This window comes from Teleopsis dalmanni, chromosome 1, assembly GCF_002237135.1.
Source record: "Teleopsis dalmanni isolate 2A chromosome 1, ASM223713v2, whole genome shotgun sequence".
Classification (NCBI taxonomy): domain Eukaryota; kingdom Metazoa; phylum Arthropoda; class Insecta; order Diptera; family Diopsidae; genus Teleopsis; species Teleopsis dalmanni.
This window is the reverse complement of record NC_051846.1, coordinates 212,594,816-212,613,636: the sequence shown is the minus strand read 5'-3', so window position 1 is coordinate 212,613,636 and position 18,821 is coordinate 212,594,816. Positions and strand designations below refer to the sequence as shown.

Sequence of the window (18,821 nt, the reverse complement as noted above, 5' to 3'; positions counted from 1 at the left end):
CTCGTATTTATTGGTGTTTTACATACAGTTCAAGACCAAATTATTTCCTTTACATAATTTAACATATATATTATTTTATTATATACATGTTTTTATATTAAAACCGTATAGAGTTTGAGGTCAAACGTAATGCGGTCTCGTAATCCGGAATTTTGTTATATCATGTTTGCTATGATTCAGCAAATTTACCGGCTGTGTTGTGACTTCTGTCAAATTTATTTTTATCAACGAAATTAAATTTTCCGACTCACTCATTTATAACATAATTAACTCACTCATTTATAAAATTCCACTCAAACTCATTCGCACAGCAAAAAAATAACATTTTTCCAATAGTCGTACTCGCATACCACGAGGGAGGATTGCTATGTGACTGCATATAATTCATAAAGGATCTCAATTCTCCTGATTGCCGTCGCCATCCTTTAAAGCGTTTTTTATTTTTTTCTATGGAAAACAGTTTAGTGGCAGTACTCATAAGCAACGGTCGCATGGACTGGCAATTATGACTGGGTATAAAGTATTAGAGCGTTGGTTTCCGCTATGTGAGATGTGATTTATTAAACGATATATGTTCCTTTTACGAAAGATTTTCGTATACTTGTGTTAAAATTAAAATAATTTAAATATTATTAATTATAATAATATATACAAAAATATTACTGAAATTCCAACAAAAATTATCAGTGACAGCTGCAGGCGTTAGTGTAGCTTTATTTTGAATTCCGAATTTCCGTAAACAAATGTTGTCAGCAACCCCCTAAATCCGATTTCCATATATTGTGTTTATATATTACAAATAAGTGCGTTTATATATATAAAATTACTTGCTTCTAAAGTGTGTTTATTTATAAATAAAAACGAAAAGTTTTCAAAATTTTCATTAAAAGTAGTGATCAAAACGGCTCCAACGTGGCGCCGTTATCGAAAAATTTGGATTATTTGGAGGAATTCCGGGCACTATCCGGTAAGTAATAGAAAATGATATATACCTAAATATCATCAAAAAAAAACTGTAATTAAAGCAGAAAACGACTAATTGATTAAATGTAATTAAAATACAAAAGTAATTGCCTTAGGTTGTTTATGAAATATAATAATAATACTGCAAGTTTGAAAAAGTTCATATCCCTCTAAGACAGTTCAAGCAGAACTATTTGATGTACTTCAATATAGGGTTGCATATTGTAGTATCAATCAGTTTCTTAAATACTCCTCTGTACTTGTGAAGATAGTTAATGATAAAAAATATAGTTTATTTTAATATATATTAGTATTTCTGTGAATTGGGAATAATTAGTCTTTAAAGGATATAAATCCAAGGTGTGAAGTTTTGAGTTTAAATAAATTAGGCGAACATATAGTTATAGTTAACTTAATATAAAAGATGTGAGAAATAAAGCTTTGCAAACCATTATCTTGCATGTTTAAAGTGTTACATTGGAGTTTATGTATCACTTAAACTTTTTTATAAATATATGACAATGAACAATATGAAAATGACTATCTATTTCATCGGATTTAAAATGACAAAGAGAAAATAAAATTGAATTTTTTTGCGTACCTATATATCCATTAAATACTAATTATATTAGTTGGCAAAATGTTATCACTCTCTTTAAAATTAAAGAAGTCTGACTGTGTATTATTCTATCTAGAACTATAATATAGAGCCGAAATAGGTAATATGATCTCATTTGTAATCAGAGACTATACCGTTTAATCGGCATTTTTTGCTGTAACGATTATGCCAAGAGAATATAGAAGTTTAATTAAAATATTTAAGATAGCCTTCGTTGAATTCTTCGATAACTATCAGAAATTGATATCGTAAGCCTCATAAGTGCACGTATCATAGTAATTTTTACTACAAAGAATACTAAATCACTAGATCGAAAGACATCTAACAATGTAAGGTCAAGGCAAACGCAACGGTCCCATTGATGGCCAATGCGATATAAACCATGTATGGTATAAACGTGATCACATCTCCACTTGTAAATTTCCTAATAAAATAACATGAACACAATTTAGTAAATTTTTTTCTTCACAAATATTGATATTGGAACCTTCATATATATATATATCATAGCAAATTTTAGTACAAAGAGTACTAAATAGTTAGAAAAAAAACATCTTAGATATAGGAGCTAAAGGAGAACGCACGAATGAATAGACAATCTACGCGGTGTTTATCGCACCTACTCTCTTATATCTATATACATACTCTAAAAACATGAAAACAGTTTAGTAAATGTTTTTCTTTGCAAGTGTTAATACAATTATTTCTTTTTGAAAGACAGAATTATAAATATAAAAAATTATTACAAATTGGTATGTAAAAAATGATTCATAAAATATATAAAATAAAATATATTCACTTTGCAAATAAATCATAGCTTAACTTCTATTGAACTATCCAATATAAACTGTATTGTCGCACATATATACAGTAAGATATAAAGTGAGAGAAAGAAACATCTGCTATTTGGTTCATTCATAAATTTTATGCAAAAATATCTATAGATATATAGTATATGTGTATATAAATATATAGACACATCACTCAAATAGTTTAAATGTTAATTGCATAAATAGCTATTGTGAATACCCTAATGTACCGCACCTCTTCCAGTTGCAACTGCATGTTATGTATTATATGCAACCCTTTACCCAAAAACGTCACAATGCATCTGTTCTATGCCTACAGTCTGTTATCAGCACTTGACATTAACCCTTTTTAAGATTTTTCAACAAAAGGCAATTGTTGTTGTTGTTTTTGTTTATTTTTTATTAAAAAATTTTACCACACTTTCACTATTTTCAATTTGTAGTAAAAATGTTAAAAAATCACAAAAAATATATATTCAAAAGAAGCGATTGTTTTATATTAAATAAACCGCAGTTAAACTTCAAATAAGGACACGCTAAGGATGAACTAAAGTAGTAATGAGGGTGATCTAATATTTTGAACAAATGCAAAATAAGCAAGAACAAGAGAACAACAGTTGAAATTTCCACATAAAAAGAACAAAACCAGACAACCATCATCATGTTCATCAAATTTTTTTCCACAGCAGATAGAAATTCTTTGAAACATTTCGCAAATCCCTTTGTATCTGTGATCCTACTTGCCTTGCGAACCCTGTATTGTCAGGAATAGAGAGCTTTCAAGCGCAAAAATTTCAAAAATGAAAACAAATTTTTGTGTCCTTTGCTCTTCTGCGTAAACATACGCACTTCAAACGCGTGTGCATAAATTTCGTATGAGATGAAGGACGTTGATTTTCCTTTTCCCAAGTTTTTGTACTTATTTTTTGCACATTAATATGACATCAATGACACCCTTGTCCTAAAATCCATCTATCCACCAAGCAAAAAAAAAAAAACACAAAAAACAAAAATAAAAGAAATGGCAAAAGGGAGTGAATCATTATGCTATTTGCTACTTGTGTCACATTTGAATGAATTGAATTGAACCAAACCAAACCGAACCGAACCAAACCGAACTGAACTGAACTGAAATGAGCTGAATTGAGCTCAACCCAGCCCTACTGTTGATATCCTTATCCTTATCCTTATTGCTGCGTTGTCAATTGAAATCCTTGCGATAATCGCAGTCATTATAATCATTGTGCGTTACGTTTAATTTTTCATTTCTACTAAATTTATTAAATGAAAAAGTACTTGAGTATGCATTCGAGTGGATTTTTACATATCAAAGCAAATTTAATAGATTTTTGTTTTTCGGTCCGCTCGCATCCATGAATGGTAATGGGAACAGACAATATGTTTGTAACTCTGAAGCGCTGAGATAATGTGCACTTCGATAGGAAAGTTAATTTCTTTTACGACTAAATTTAATAATTCGAAGATATGTTGTTTTTTATTTCAATTGCAGAACCACTCCTCATTTCACACACTCCCAACCAACCCAACAAACTCTTTTTGTGGTTTCGAGTCGACTCGATTCGATTCAGTGGTGTCTCTGTTTATTTACCAAAATCCAAAATATAAAAAACTTCATAACATTTTTATTGTTTTTATTCATTTGTTTTTGTTATTTTGAACAGTTTTTTTTACCTTTTCATTGGTATGCTTGGAATTTCAAAAAAGGTAGATGCTTCAAATTCTTATTGCCCAAAACAAAATTTGAATTTCAAAATTAATTTCTGTTTTGAAATTCCTACCACAGCTGCAGCTTTAACTTTAACTTTAACTGTACAAATGAGCTTCAGCTTACCAATCGGCGTTCAAAGGAAAACGTAGTTCGTTTGTGAGCTCATTTCGTATTACTGGTTTTCCCCTTTCTTACATTTGCATAAATTTATTTCACTTATTCCATTTATTTTGTTTATTTGATATGATTATATTTTTGATATGCTAAACAGGTGTCATTTTGACTGACCAGAATTCAGTTTTGTATAATTCATAAGTTTCTAAATTAAAGTAATTCTTATCTGATGGCTAATCTAAGAGCTCTAAAATAATGACTACAGATGAAGTGTTAATAAATCTATTTATAGAATTGTTTAAACGAGTATTGTACGTATTCGAACCTTTGTTGGTACTCTAACATAATGGTTATATTGGGGTTGGGTGCAGTTCGAGCACCATATAGTTCGATCACCACATTATGGTCGAGCATTTTTAGTTATATATGAAACAAATATACAATAAAATAAAATATAAAACATATTTGTTATCATCATTAGCGAACGTTTAAAGTATTCCATCCAAGTTTTTGAATTTAGAGTGTTCGAGAGTACTCGAGCTGCTCGAGAATCGTAATGATCGACACTGTGAGGTTCTAAGTATGTAAAAGACTATTGCAGACTATTAAAAGACTATTTCAAATAAAAATTTTATGTTAAAATTACAACATATTTTATATTATATAGTAAACGCCTTCACAAGGACACATCGATGGGACTAGCAATTTTGTCTGATTAAGAAAATCGTACGTATGAAAATTGAACGTTGGCGATTAACAAAATTGTATGGTTAAGACATATGAGAGCACCGTTTAACATAGTTTTTAATGTAGATCTGTTTTCGTAGAAGATATTTTTTTAACATTCAAAGTATTTTCAATCCTGACAATAACTTTTTTGCTTTCTTCGTTATCGTTGTCATTCTAATGATGTTGGTTTCTTTTTAACTTATTTTGTGAATTTTTGATGTTGTTAGCTAGCGCTTTATCTTGATTTTGGTACAATTTGGTTTGCTCGTTTTAGGTGCTGTTAGCTGTTTTTGACTTTTGCTTATTTTACCATATGAACTGATTTGAGAGCATCAAATATTTTCAATGCAATTCAGTAAGTAGAATTACTCAAATGATGTTAAACCTACTTGGATTTCCATAGCATATATGTATATGTATTGAGATTTCTTTTCCTTTGCGATACTTATGTTAATTAATTTTGATTTTCGATAAACCTACAACAGGTTAAAACATATATGCCCTGCATAATTGCTAATGTCTACTCCTCATCAATTTGCCATTAATCTTCACAAGCTAAAGCTAAAATGAAGATAGCAGTCAGTAGTCTGTGGAAAACGCGATTTTTATGAAATGTTAAGATTAGAATAATCCAGCATTTCGCTACGGAACCCTTCTGTACTCAAATACATAAGACGAAAAACGCGAAGAAAAACATTTCATTAAGCATGTAAAACACGTTTTCCGCGTTAGGGTTAATGCCTTACAAATTAATACGCAGTTTGTAAGACATTAAAACAACAACAGCAGCAGCAGCAGCAGCGGCGGCAACAACAACAATTTTGAGTCACAATGCAGACTTATTGACTGCCATTTTAAGCCAGGCTTGTGTTTATCTTATTAACGTTTTTGTTTTCATATTTTTTCTTTTGATTCGACGACGCATTAATTAAGTCGCCGCAAGAAATGTTAAACGGCAGAAATGAAAAAGTTTATTGTTTCCCATCCGACTAAGGAAATTTTCTATTTTCCGTACTAGCTGGCCTGGCCCTTTTCTTTGAAAAAAAAAAAAAAATAAACAAAATTTATGATATTTCTTTTATGGATGCATTTCTATGCCGATAGTTCTATTGTTGATTTTGTACTCTTCTTCGTTTTTCATAATGTTTTCCCGTTTTTTATTGTTAGATTTAATTTAAAAAAAGGGCGCCAAGATTTTTATCAATAAAAAGCAGTTTGAAGAAGCTATGTACATAAATTGTGATTGATTTCAAATTGACAGTTATTGAAATAAAGGTCAGGAGAAGGAAGGATTACTACATCTATAGAATAAATGTTTAAAATAGATTTTATGCAATTTTTTGTTGTATTGATAGTTATATCGCATATGACCACGATAGTCAAACAAAGATTTGAAGTCCTTAACAAAATATTTAGAACTCCGGACATCTCACTAAGTATAAAAAAGTCTGTTGTATACTAATGAGAGGGCTTAACGCTTGCAAACTTTTTTAAATGCTACTATGACTTCATCATATTCTACTGAAACCTTTAAAAGTTATCATTAAATAATAATACGTTATAATTCAAAAGATCCGGACGTTCACGTATATGACTAAGAAAATGTAAAGCAGAGAAAATGTATTATTGTTGTTCCTAGCAACTTCGTTCCAAATTTATTTGCTATACCTTGACTAGTTACACAAGCAGACTTTTCTACGTATGGAAGGATTATTCAAGCTACAAAAACAAGATAACTTTCTTTCTCTGTTTCGCATTCTGCATCTTCTTTCTTCCACTTTCTCTTTCTCATCTTCTCTCTCTTGTTCTCTATCTTTCTAACTAATTTTTTACTCTCTTTCTATTTATATTACTCACTCACTCTCTCTTTCCCTCACTATTTCTCTTCTTTTCTTCTCCATTTGTCTAGGTCTCTGTCGTTCTCTTGCTTTCTCTATCTCTCTCACTCCCATGATATCTTTATATCGAACTTATTTTAGCACTTTTCAAAAACTTCAGTATAGTTATAGTTTACTCTAGATCTATTCCATCTGCATATAATACCTTAGGTATTATTCTTTGCTTCTAACATTTCTTAAGCAATAAATTAAGCATCTTTACAATTAACTTTTAATTAAGTTGTTTATTTTTAAAACTACTTAAAAGAATTATTTAATTGTATGTTCTGAATATACTTTAGTATATATTAATTCCCAATCCTAATAAAATATTGAGTCATGTTATAGAAATACTATAAGTAATGAAAGACATTGTCATATTTTTAACTGATTTATGCGGCATATTTTCACTTAAAAATTATATAAAATATGTTATAGGCATGCACACTGCTCTATTACAAAGTAAGTACAATCTAAGTATCTGCTCATATGGGCACCGAACTTCATTGAAACGGCAATTTTTCCGTAATACCATTTGACCATTTAATCGTCGTTTCCTGTGAAACGTTACTTTTATCTGTGCTCATGCAGTGCCTGGCTGCCGTCACATACCATCAAAACCACTGCATGGATACGTTGCGCTCCTTCAATGTGAGACTACTATGTAGTTATATATTCATTATTTGCTTTAAACGACAGCGGGTGAAATGGTGGACATAGTTGGTTGGTTGGTTGGTTGGTTGGTTTGTTGGTCATGGAGCGCGCTGTTGTAATTGCAATACATCATTGTCACACTGGCACAAAGTACTTTATTATGTGCGGAAAGTTTGGAATTTGCACGTTTCATGCATGCATACAAGGATGTGTGTGCCTTTGAGCAGTAGCACAGCAGAACCAGCGCCAGCGCCAACAGCTTTGAGCAACTAAGTTTCATATAATATTGAAATTATAATAAGGATGAGAAAGAGGATGAGGATGACTTTCAGTGTTCCTGCTCCGCACCATTAAAGCTTCTAAATTTTATTTTACACATTCAGTTACGTGCTAAGCATTGCTAAATCACTGTGAACCAAAAAAAATAAAAATGCTTTAAATGATTATTATGCAAGTGTATTAATATATTAAGCAATTCAAAAATATTATAAAAAGAAGTATGTATTATAAATAATTGTATAATAAAACAAGTAACTTGAACTGCACGCTTCCTATGAAACTAAATATATTAATTTTAGTTGTTAAATTTAAGAAATATTTAAAGAATGTATTTTTACTGATATATCAGACAATATGTGTACCGCCTAAAATGTAGGCGGCATCCAAGTGTTGTATGTCATCATAACCTTTGACAGGTGACAACTACTGTCATAGCTTATTTCTTTATGCTCAATTGCAAGATACAGTTTTAAGAACTTGATGTTTCCGTTAGCTTTAAAGGTCCCAATAACTTCTGTTATTCGTTTTCTGTTCGGAAACGAAGTACCTCTACTCTAAGATTTGCAGAATGGGAACTTGCATATAATCTATATATATTCTAAAATAATAACCGCATACATATATGTCAGTGGTAAAAATATAACTCTATTTAATTTTGCAGAATATTGTTGTAGCATCTGAAATTTTTTTTGTTCTATATAATATTATTTATAAAAAACTAAGTATGTTTTACTTAAAAGATCTCTTTTACGAAAATTAAATTAAAAATAACGTACAGCTAATATCAACTTAGTTGTTAACTTCAAAGTATACGTAATCTAAATGTCTATTACTTATATATTTTAATTTTTTTTTGAATTATTGTTCTTTATTTAAGAATTATTATAAGTATAATAATAAATTCAACAGCTGTTTTCAAAAGCCACTTTTTATATATATTTGGTAGTATCCGTAGCTGTATAGTCAGTCCAAACATTTGCATATATGTTTAAATTTTGAATTTAAAACTTTCCCTATCATTACCCTTTTCAACTAAAATATAGATTTCTCAATTTTTCCTGTGTATGATTTAAAAATGAGAAAGATGGTAAAAAGGACATCTAGACCAGTTAGATTCGAACAACCGCTGGAGTAGTTGATGTGTCCCACTTTGGAGAAAAAAATTTAGACTTTAATTGATATATGATATTTATTATTTTAATAATCCAGCTACTTTTTAGACAGAAAGCAAAAAGATACGTGAATATAATACTTTTAATAGCGTGAATCTCGATAGCTATATAGACATAATAGATCGGCCTAAATATCCAGATCTTATTCTTATTCTTATTAATTTCGATTTCATAAAATTAAAGCCAACAGTGGTGATTTTAATTAAAAATTTTGTTTTTTTATTAATACAAAATGTAATTTAAATCCAATGTGAACACATTTTTAATATTTTCATTTGAATTTTTAAAATTAGTTTATCTGTAATATGTTAGAAGTAGTTTCAATATACCTACACCCGATCCGTATATTGCATATTTAAAAATACATACGTAGTATTTCGAAGAATGACAAAAATTTATAGTCAATTTTAAAATGTGTTTTTTCCGAAAAAATTTTCAATTTACACAAATTGCTACTAAAACGGTCTGAAGTATCTAATAAAAGTAACAAAATATTTGGACACGTCGTCAGAGCAGAACTCCTATGACAAATAAATCAAAGCTTAAAAGCGTTAAATATTTGCGGCTGCTGAAATGTCACACTTCAATTACAGTGAACGAACATGGCTAAATACCAAAAAATAGAGTACCAAAAAAGCGGTAATGGAAAAACCTTTGCCCTGAAACATCTGAAAAAAAAGCGGTAAAATCACAAAAAGCAATAAACTGCATACAAAATTGCAAGCTTGATTTTTATCTTAATTTTGGAGGCAACAAAAACAAACGGCAGCAGTTGCAATGGCAACTCCAATGGCACCAACCAATAATCGAGCATGGCGCATGAAGCGTGCAGCGTGGAGCATGCAACATGAAGCATGGAAGCAATAATAAACTGTAACGTAAACCGTCAATCCATTACGTCACACACAACAACAGCAACAACAACAACAGCAACGACAACAATGTTTTTGTGCAACTAAAAATACTATCACTACAACAACACCAACACCACCAACAACAACATTGCCAACTACTCCTATTGCAGTTAGAAGTATGGTAGATAGTAGTATTTCGAACTAATACGCCGAGTCGAGTAGTGGTGCAGTATGCAAAATATGCAACCATTTGCGGTTTTGCATGCAGTGTCGAGCGTCATACGTTCGCGCGCGCCAAAAATATCAAATTGCACTAATTTCCACTATTTTTTCTCGTTCATCCATAGTTTTAGCCAAGCTTTGGTTTTCGAGCATTTGCATTGATGGATGTTTCTGTGAATATGTGGAGCATGGCGTATGCTGGCTGCACCCAATTTGAAATAAATTTAATAAAAACCCGCGGCTTAGCTCATCCCATGATTTTTTTTTAGTTCTTATTCGTCTGCCGGTAGCGCTGCCTGACCAAATCGTATGCAATTTTATGTCGCCAATTTGGGTGCGTTCACAGTGTCGACTACACAACTCGATTACACGACTCCGCTACTGTCAAGCTCTGCACTGTGACAATTTCGCAAGCGTCTACAGCACACAGTTCACGACAAAATCTTTTCGCCATTTTATTGAGGTTTCACTGGCCTGCGGACAGGCATGGCTTTTGTGGTCTGGGCGTACTGCCGTATTACGCAGCACCTAACATGACTGAATTTATAGAATTATTTTCGAAAAAGTCGAAATGAGTTGCAGGCGGCGGTTCTCTGTTATTAGCGCGTGTTTTGTGCTATACAAGCATAAAGCAAAATAATTCACACAAAAGTATATATAACAAAACATATATATAATTCACATTCGGCTATGTTTTGGTTTGTAAACATGATTTAAACACAATTGCTATAAAAAACTTTATAAATCTGTCTTAAATATATTAACTTTAATGAAAAGTATTTTATTATTATTGTAAATTCCGTTTGTCTCTAACGGAATAAAAGATATATAAGCAAAGTAAGCTTTAAGATTCATTAAACTGTTTTATTCTTCACTCAATTCCTATCAAACCAATACTTCCTATAACAATAACTATATAACACGAATGATCTGGGTCAGTTGCGTTTTGGTTGGGGTTTGTTATATCAACGTTTCTCAGGTTACTGTATGTGCAAACGGCTATATATATATATAATAAGACATAACAGACTGCTAAAGTTAATTTAGGTCCTATGTAACTAATGCCGGGCCTATGTAACTCTTAACGCGCTAACTAGACGTGTTAGTGTACAACTTACAGAGCTACCTGGTCAAAGGAAAATGTCGGGCAACTGCAGAACAGACGAGCTTGCGAAGCCAAGTATTCTGCTCTCTGACATTCATTTGTCGGATATTGGTATTCCACTTAAAATGACAAAGGTGACAATAAAACAAAAATATCTGAGGATAGCTAAATAAATGCAGATAAATACCTCTATCAGATCTTAATATCAAGATGATCCAAACGGGTTAAGAAACGTACCAGTCAACTACTATAACTAAGGTGCAATCTGCTGAGCACTACGATATCGGTGCTGATGTGTCTGATGTGTCACTGAGTGCTATGAAGAGAGCACTGAGACTGGGTTTACCCGTACCCTATAGATTTTGCCATATTTAATGCAATATTTTATATTTGCTTATAGTTTTATAATATGTCCGATTTTAATATAAAAAATCAAATAAAAATAATTTTATAAGATAATTTCCTGAGAATTATATTTCCTTAATAATGTTTTTGTATTTATTTGTCTTTACAGACGGGATAGTTGCACCCGGCACAATACCGTCGCCGTGGACACCAGTGGGTGCCGGTCCCCCGGGAGGGCCATTGGGACCGGCAGACACAAATGGCAGCATGGTAGATAGTAAAAATTTAGACGTCGGAGATATGAGTGACGTAAGTATAAAAATATAACTAGATGGTTTTAATAAAAAAAATTCCTACAGACAAGAGTTTCGTAGATAATAATATGATAGGATTATTATAAAATACATGGATATACATAAAGAAAACTAATTTGAATGTTTTAAAAAAATTTTTTTGCCACCTTTGACTATGGCAATTAATTCATTATTAAACTTTTAGAAGAGCTTTGTCATATAATAATATACATTAAGAGCATAAAAGCCATCACAATCATTTCAATGTGATAGGGAAAGACATTTATAAGATTTAAAAATTCTATAAGATATTAACCCATATATCGCCTTTTCATAAATTTATGAAAATATTTAACTTTTTAAGTAATGTGGAGTTATAGATTTTATTTTTAAAATTATTGAGATAAGATTTTGACTCTGTAACTGTTTTCATGTCAATTCACAATGCGAATTCTTCAAAATATCTGATGAAATTAAACTAGAGCTACATCCAAAATTACATTTAAATATATATTTGAAATTATTTCTTTAATATTGTACGTATATATCACAAAGCATATCAAGCAAACCTTTTGTCTTTATTTTTAATATAAAATGTATTAAAATCCATGCAGGAGTCAAATTGATGACGTAAAAACTCCTTGAAATAGCATAAATTTTCTCCATCAATGTAATTTGACACTTTGACACAACAGTAAGAGCATCTCGACGAAGAGTACTTGAAATCATATCAGTTTAATAACATATATACATCTCTCTTCAACGCGAACAAGTACGCTCTATGTGCAGTCTATACGCTCCCACACTCATTTCAGAAGCACACAAACCAAACTCAATACCACTCGCACTGCTCATTAAAAGTCATTCAAAATTAAAACCACTTGAAATATCACTCAAGTGTATCAATTTTAATGACAGCCACTGTTATTTGTGACACTTCATTAGTGTCAGAAATAAGGGAAATTAATCAAAAACAGTATCAAATGTGTAAATCGTAAGAAGAAAGCATTTGTTATTCGAGTAACGTAGTAGCAAGAAGAGGTGAAGAGTGAAGAGTAAAGAAACGAGTAGTATGTAATATATGAAATCTTAATAAAAAAAAGTTGGAGCGAGTTTATTGAATATAAATATTTTCATTGCAGGACGAAAAAGATCTCTCATCTGCTGATGCCGAAGGTGTCTGGAGTCCCGATATCGAACAGAGTTTTCAAGAGGCGCTTTCAATATATCCGCCATGTGGACGACGGAAAATTATTTTATCCGATGAGGGTAAAATGTATGGTAAGTCAGAACCTAAAAAAAATCCTCTTGGAACGCATACACCTATCTTATACCGCTTAGCTTCCTCTTGCTGGCACATGTATTGTTTCTATAATGAACATATCGTGCTGTAATCATTGATTTTTAAATACGACTACTGTAAATCCATAAATCAAAGTCAAGACAGCCAAAGTTTTATGCAGCGTATCTTCCACTGTGCTGCGCAGTTTATATTGCGGTTGGTACCGCCTTTTTAAAACAATTTTTTCTTATTCATTTTTTTCGTTTCATTCAGATTTTAATCGCAAATTTCTGTTTAAAATTTTGAATTCTTAATTCTTATTGATTGCCTGCTTTCACTACCTGCTTTCTACTGTGCATGTAGGATTTCTGTGACTTTAGTTGCGCTGTAGGAAGTCCCAAACCTACATGTTGCTACTCTCACTGGTATAGATAATGCTGTGTTACGAGATTTTTTATCAATGGAACGGCATGTTTGCGTGATTTCTTTGCTAAATGTTGGAATTAGTTAATAATTTCAGTTTGAGTCTTTTGTGATTTAAAAATCATTTCCAAGATAAACCATATTAAGGCTAATGATGCTGTCGGCATTATCGTTACCAAGACTAAATTGACTGCTGCCCTCGGATAAATGTTGGAATTAAAGAAAAAAGAATTTATAATTGTTAAGATAGAAGTTTTTGTTTTATGGCAATTTTTTTTTTCTCTTCTACCTGTGATATCTTATATCATATTACATGCAACTCAAATAGAATTCGAATGCGTCATTGAGATGATCTCTATAAGATTCATTTGATTGTATTTTGTACTATAAATATAGATACATATAAAACTTAAATTCCAGAAGGTTTTCATCCGTAAATTTATTATATATTTTTATTAGGAATTAATTTTAAATTAAAATATTGAAGAAGCTGCTTCTTAATGATCAAAAATTTTGTTTTTGAGTAAAATTTATATGAAATAAACTGTGTGTTTTTCATTAAACAATAAAGTCTAATATGCTTCTTAGGGCACTGTTAACAACTACAAATTTAAAATTGTGAAAGACTTTGATTATCTGGAAACCAACGTAAAAATCAAGAATGACAGAAACTTATAAATAAAGTAAAATAACTCGCTATTGCCAATAAATATTATTAAGGACGAATTAGGCAATTCATAAATACTGCCCTCTTACGACAAACTAAAATTGCACGATGTGTCTATTATCACTACACTATGAGTCTATTGTATTGTGCAGAACTTTAGACCAGCAGCGATGAAAAGTATTAAAAACGTTCTATACGAATATTCTTTAGATAATAATACAGGACCTACAGAACGAGGACCTATACCGCGACTTTGACATAGTTAAGCGCATTAAAAGTCTGCAGTTTCGCTGCACATCATGCGAGTGGACAAACTGCTAAAAAGTTTTTTAATTTGGTTCCTACTGTTGAAAAACACATCAAAGGATCTCTGCTTTTTTAGTGGAAAAACTAAGTGACATGATTTAAAGGCACACTGTACTACCAACTGTTGACATCACGCTGCTATTCGACGAAGCCAATGACCATAAACGTCTGTAAAATCTATATAATATCAAATAATCATAATATTTTTAAATAGAAGATTACTTCATATTCTCCCTCAACATTTTTGCTCTTTTATGTCTTAAAACAACTCTCACGCCCCTGTAAAATTTTTAACATGAAAAATTATACCATAAGTATTTATTGAACACCATTTGAAAAATGAGATAAGACTAATTTTACTGCAATAAATTTAATTACTTTAAAAATAAATTTCTACTATATTCGTTATACTTAAAATGGACTAATGGACTGCACCCCGCTTTCCCGTTTCGTTATCATCTTATTTTGTTGAAAATCGTTTAAGCCACGCATAATTTTTGCAATTCATGCCAATTTCCCAGCACATCATTTTTTATGTGTCCAGCATTTTCGTCATAGCAAGCAAATATCAACTCGTAAAATGTGGGTAGCATGAATAAAACATTAATGCGATTACACCACATTTCCTATATATCTTAAAGCTAATTTAACAAATAATACAATCACGACAACAACAACAACAACAACAACAACAAAATATCAACAATAATGACATAAACATAGGAAATCCAATCCTGAAAATGCTACGAGAAAATGATTGCAATGAATTGCATTCGTTGCATTTGATGCATTTACTGCAGTCTCTGCACCTACGTAAATCATGTTGTGATAATTTTTTTTCATCTCCGTTCCGTTCATTGATGAATAGACGTAATGATGTATGCAAAAACGTATTTAAATCTATCTAAAAACATAAGAGAGAATTAAATTGAAATTATGCACTCTTCGCATCGGTACAATAAGCAATTATGTCATTTTACTTCATAGATAAAAGCCGCTCCAATTGGCTTTACTTATCGCAGCTGTAGCTTTTGTAAATACACTTTTACTAACTGAATTTTTTGCCTTCATTATATGGATAATAATCCTCAATAATCCTCTCAATTTGTGTTAACATAGATCAACTCCTTTGAGAATTTCTAACTGAAAAGGGGAAAAATGATCAAAACTACACAGGTCAAGGCTTCATAGTTAATGACAAAAAAGTATCTCAAATGTCTGACTTTATACTATGTATATACTATAGTGCTCTATTTATAAGAAGATTTCATGTCTTCAGTTTTTATATTAATGAGATAGATTATTAAAAGAGTGGTCATAGGTCAGATATGGTTTAAAAAAATATAAAATTTCGTACCACATAACGCTTAGTTAGTAAGTAATAATTTCAATAAATTGCTTAATTTTCTGCAAATGTGCAGCAATGTTCGGATCTTTACCATAAACACATCCATTTGACTTTGACTGTTCGCTTAGTATATGAACCATGCAACACACTTCAGAGACAGTGAAAGTATTTAAGTTATATCAACGGATCATTCACCATACTAAGACCCATTAAACCATATCAATAACTATGTCTATAGTACGCGCTATGGTAATATGTTTTGGAATGTAAAAAGTGTTTGAAGTTCTATTCCTGAAAATGGATTTATTAAAGCAATTCCTAATATAAAGTAAATTTAAATTTATTTTATGTCAACTACAAAGTAAGCCCTGTGACTTTATTTACACTGTCTGTTAAAATACACAACAACCAATGTGTCAATGCACAGCATTAAACAGGACGAAGCAAAAAAAAAAATCGGCCAAATTACCATCTAACAGCACTAATAAAAGGAAAGACAGTTTTGCAGAAAATCTTTGTATAAACATTTCATCGTCTAAAGTAGAGAATAAATATTTCTCATTTGCCTAAATAAATCAAACTCTCTCAATGTATATATACACATACATACGTAGGTTCTACAATAAACAAAAATGATAATATTTATTTCTATAAATAATTGTTTTAATCACATTGTGCTGTGCTCGAAAGCGCTTTACAAGATACGCGATGTGATGTACGCCTTCACATTCATTCATAAGATTTTTTAATGCAATGCTGCGTTCCGTTTGCTGTCGAATGGATGAAAAAAAAGCAAAAAAAGATCCATAAAGAATTAAAAGCATTATCTACTTAAAAGCAGATTAACGCTGTCTTTAGTGAGCTTTTGTAGTGTGTTGTAGTGCCATAAAAATAGTTATAATCTTTTATGCTATTGCATTTAATTTGTTTATATTGTTTTTGTTAGGAATAGTATATCGCGTCGGTTGTTGTGTTTTATATGTTTGTTCTGTTTATTTGCAAATTGCAGTGCAGTTGAGTGACTGACTGCATCATTTTATCTGTTTTGGTGTATCGTAACTCTGAAGTCTACTTATTCCTACGCCCACACATTTCCTCTCTATTATAAAACTCAAACTCGAACCCAACGAAACATGCCCGTGCAGTACGTGCAGTTCATTTTGCAACATTGCAACAAACTGCTACGAGTATTACATACCATATACTATATGTCTATATGTCTAAGAGTATTTTTAATGCAACATTCTACAATTTATTTAATATTTTTAACTATTCGTAGTTTTCTATTTTTAATATTTATTTAACAAATATTTTTTGCTGCTGATTTTGAACGCTTTAATTGGCTGGCTGCCTGCCCCGGCGTCTTGTAGTGTTTTTGTGTTATATGTCAAGTAACTACAATGGACTCTTGACTGTTTGCGGTGCTCGAATCAGGCATACCGACTTTGTAGTCTCGCGAAGCATTTTCATTGTTCATGCATAGACTCAGATTCAGATTCAGATTCAGATTTAGACCCGTATGTATGTGCTTGTCTTATATGGTTAATAATACGCTTTGTTGCAGTTATGGTAATTTATTTGGGATACAAAAATTTGTTGTGGAAATTTGTCATTTTTAAATTTTAAACCAAATTGGCAATGTTAAATTGAAGTCGGAATCGTAGTTGGAGTTAAGTCCCAGTCAGTCGGGCTTTTACCTCTTTCTATTCTTTATTTTTGCGCGATTAAAGTGAATTAAATGGTTATTAGGAAACTACAGTTATTCCTGGCTTATAAGGTAAACAAAGTGAGAGCGTGGTAAAATGATGGTCTAAACTAAATACTGGTAAAATATTGCCTAGGCGTTTTACTCACAATACTCGTACAAACAGTAATAGTAATTTGTAAAGAACTTAATTCTCTTCATCGGGATTTGTGTGGTACGAAATTGATTCCATTGCAGTTCACTCAACGGCTTATGTAGTAAATTGGATGTGATTAATTTCGATAATTTTACTATTGTATTGTAGATATAGTATTAGTGTTTCTTACAAGCAGTCTACAGTTTACTTCAATTTTCTGCTTTCTATCTTCAGATAGAAATTATAATTGGCAATAAATCTTTTGCACATGCATTACAGAAAAGCAGCTTTAAAATTCTAATAGTAATAATAATTATAATCTAATAGTAATGATCGGCTTTAGTGTATGGAATCCAAAAAAGAAAATTTAGGTCATAATATGTTGTTTGGACATGAATGAAACGATTCCATATAAAGAGAAAAGCATAAAATAATAGGACAATAATTAACTCCATACCTGCAAACCACAAAAGGTAGAGAGTATTTGGTCAAAGTTAGTTGGTCAGGCATTATACAATAGCAATAGCGGCTTATAGCTGACATTGTGACATTGTCCATGCAATCCTAATGAATCACTTATGCCTAGGAGTTTATTATGTTCCTGCGTAAATATAGCAGGTTTGAATTACTTCATTCAACATCCTCACAGCCTTGGCAAGCATTTTAAAGATAATAGTCAATTTTCAAACATGATTCGTTTACCCATATTGACTCATATAACTGATATTTTTACTGGACATCTCAGTAAGTTTGCTAGATTTGTTCATATTTGTATATCATCGATATTTCCCCTTTGTATTTAACTATTATAGACTGGAAAATTGAAATATAGGATTATACAGTTGTGCTTTTTTCGAATGTGCTTCTAAGATACTTCATCTGGCTAGCACATTCTCTTTGTGGTTTCTTGCGTTACCACTCTGGTCGAGCATCCAGAGAAGAGAATGTTGATCTGCACTGATATCTCATTTGGAGATAGCAAACATCACCTCTGATATTATAAACTTAAATATGACCTTCTACATAATTGTTGTTATTTCCAAACCAGAAAATCTCATTCTGGTATTAATGTACTTTAATTTCAAGATTTCATGACTATTTCTTTAACTGCTTAACATATATTTTTTAAACCATCTTCAAGTTTCAGCTGGAATTACTTAACGTGCTATAAAACAGTTTTGATCCATAAA

General features: G+C 31.2%; 1 protein-coding gene across 4 annotated transcripts in view; it reads left to right on the top strand.

Moving 5' to 3' along the window:
- The first annotated feature begins 915 nt into the window (after nt 1–915).
- Nucleotides 916–18,821, top strand: part of LOC119671807 (protein scalloped) — a 41,372-nt gene continuing 23,466 nt past the window's right edge. Inside the window, exons 1-3 of one of the 4 annotated variants that reach the window (XM_038082601.1) lie at nt 916–967; nt 11,641–11,780; nt 12,907–13,045. In XM_038082601.1, coding sequence (XP_037938529.1) covers nt 11,739–11,780; nt 12,907–13,045 — 181 coding nt within the window. In that variant the 5' untranslated portion in view covers nt 916–967; nt 11,641–11,738. Of the gene's footprint in view, nt 968–11,640; nt 11,781–12,906; nt 13,046–18,821 lie in introns of those variants that run through there. The other 3 variants (XM_038082602.1, XM_038082603.1, XM_038082600.1) reach the window with 3 other exon arrangements.